This window comes from Grampus griseus (genome assembly GCF_964374135.1).
Source record: "Grampus griseus genome assembly, chromosome: 6".
Classification (NCBI taxonomy): domain Eukaryota; kingdom Metazoa; phylum Chordata; class Mammalia; order Artiodactyla; family Delphinidae; genus Grampus; species Grampus griseus.
Genome location: NC_139000.1, coordinates 42,833,017 through 42,835,403, shown reverse-complemented (window position 1 = coordinate 42,835,403; position 2,387 = coordinate 42,833,017). Strand labels below are relative to the sequence as shown.

General features: G+C 64.2%; 1 protein-coding gene across 1 annotated transcript; it reads left to right on the top strand.

Annotated features, from left to right (window-relative positions):
• Positions 1 to 395: 395 nt before the first annotated feature.
• FOXB2 (forkhead box B2) lies at positions 396 to 1,667 on the top strand (the record flags this gene model as incomplete). Its single annotated transcript, XM_082656859.1, has 1 exon — positions 396 to 1,667. One exon carries the CDS (start codon positions 396 to 398, stop codon positions 1,665 to 1,667), a length of 1,272 nt encoding a protein of 423 aa, XP_082512985.1.
• Between the last annotated feature and the right edge of the window lie 720 nt (positions 1,668 to 2,387).

Here is a 2,387-nt window from a genome sequence, read left to right as displayed (position 1 = left end):
CAAAGAGGAGGCCGGAAGGGAACAGGGCCCTCCCCACTCCTTCTCCGCCAGCTCCCACGCTCAGCCTCTGGCCACCCGCGGGAAGACGCCGAGAGGGTGGCGGTGAAGCTGGCGCGCCCCGCCCGCGACTGTGCGCGCCAGTCGGCGACCGTCGGGGCCAGAAGTTGCGAGCGTCGGATTGCTAAACTGGGTCAAGAGGCCAAGCGCGGAGACCGCAGGCCGCTGAGAGAAGGCGGGAGAGAAACGGCGAGAGGGTCTGGGGGGGAAAGAGGGCGGGGTGGCGGGTCCGGGAGGGCGGAGTGGGGGTTAGTGGAGACAACCAGGCCCCGGGAGCGGGGTGCGGAGCGACGCTGCGGTCCACTGTGAGCCAGAGGGAGGTGGAGGCGCCAGGGGCGATGCCGCGGCCGGGGAAGAGTTCGTACAGCGACCAAAAGCCGCCCTACTCTTACATCTCGCTGACCGCGATGGCCATCCAGCACTCGGCCGAGAAGATGCTGCCTCTGAGCGACATCTACAAGTTCATCATGGAGCGCTTCCCCTACTACCGCGAGCACACGCAGCGTTGGCAGAACAGCCTCCGGCACAACCTCTCCTTCAACGACTGCTTCATCAAGATCCCGCGGCGGCCCGACCAGCCCGGCAAGGGCAGCTTCTGGGCATTGCATCCCGACTGCGGCGACATGTTCGAGAACGGCAGCTTCCTGAGGCGCCGAAAGCGCTTCAAGGTGCTGCGCGCTGACCACACTCACCTGCACGCGGGAAGCGCCAAGGGCGCGCCAGGCGCTGGCCCCGGAGGGCACCTGCACCCGCACCACCACCATCACGCTGCCGCGCACCACCACCATCACCACCACCCGCCCCAGCCGCCGCCGTCCCAGCCGCCGCCGCCGCCGCCGCACATGGTGCATTATTTCCACCAGCAGCCGCCTCCGGCTCCGCAGCCGCCGCCGCACCTCGCGTCGCAGCCACCGCAGCAGCCGCCGCAGCCGCCGCAGCCGTCTCACCCCGGCAAGATGCAGGAGGCGGCGGCCGTAGCGGCGGCGGCGGCAGCGGCGGCGGCGGCGGCCGTGGGCAGCGTGGGGCGCCTGTCACAGTTCCCGCCCTACGGGCTGGGCTCGGCCGCCGCCGCTGCTGCCGCCGCCGCCGCTGCGTCCACGTCGGGCTTCAAGCACCCGTTCGCCATCGAAAACATCATAGGCCGGGACTACAAGGGCGTGCTGCAGGCCGGCGGGCTGCCCTTGGCGTCCGTCATGCACCACCTGGGTTATCCCGTGCCGGGCCAGCTCGGCAACGTCGTCAGCTCCGTGTGGCCGCACGTCGGCGTCATGGATTCAGTGGCCGCGGCCACGGCCGCCGCGGCCGCCGCGGGCGTCCCCATGGGCCCGGAGTATGGGGCCTTCGGTGTACCGGTCAAGGCCCTGTGCCACTCGGCAAGCCAGAGCCTGCCTGCGGTGCCCGTGCCCATCAAGCCGACTCCTGCGCTGCCACCGGTGGCCGCGCTGCCCGCAGCGCTCGCTGTCCCCGCGGCCGCACAGCAGCCGCCGGCACCGTCCACCGTGTGCCCGGCGGCCGCCGCCTCACCCGCCGTCTCTCTGATGGAGCCCACCCCTCCGAGTGCGGCCGAGAGCAAAGGCGGCTCTCTGCACTCGGTGCTGGTGCATTCTTAGGGTACCCAGCGGGCTGAGAGAGACGAACGCATGGAGACTCACCTGGCCCTGGACCGCCGGAGAGGGCGAGGGCGCCCTGACCAGGTCGGGTAGAGCTGGCGAGCCCCAGCCTTTGCGGGAAAGGAAGGTATTTAAACAAACCCGAAAGTGGATTCTCCAGTGGTCTGAATAAATATAACACTTCTGGTGTCTGTGTTTATACTATGTTGTACAATCAGAATAATGAAAGCCAATTTTCAGGTAAGAGTTTCTATTGTAATTAAAATTATAAATCCGTAAGTTATGGGGGGAGGGAACGAACGAGTTTGGGGAAGCCTCATTCCCTGGCATATTGGAATTGGATTTCTGTTCTTACTCCCGGGAGCAGAAGATGGCAGGACTAAACCTCCCTGGGAGAAATCCAACAGAGAGTGACGATGAAACAGACCTCAGCCACCAAGTTTCTTCCCGCGGGTCTCAACCTCTCGTGAACAATGTCGCCTCTCGTGAACATTGTAGACAAAACTGCTATTCACTAAGGAAATCTCGTTTTATTTAAGAAGGAAAAGAGGGAGCATTTGATACCGTTATTTTCCTGGTCGGTGAAATGGACAAGGACACGGTAGCATGAATAAAGCCTCTTTGGGGGCAGTGGGAACCTCACGAAGGATCTTGGGAAACAGTTAAGTTTCTTGGCTCTGACCCGAGGGTCGAGAAGGATAGAAGGAACGGCTAAAGCAA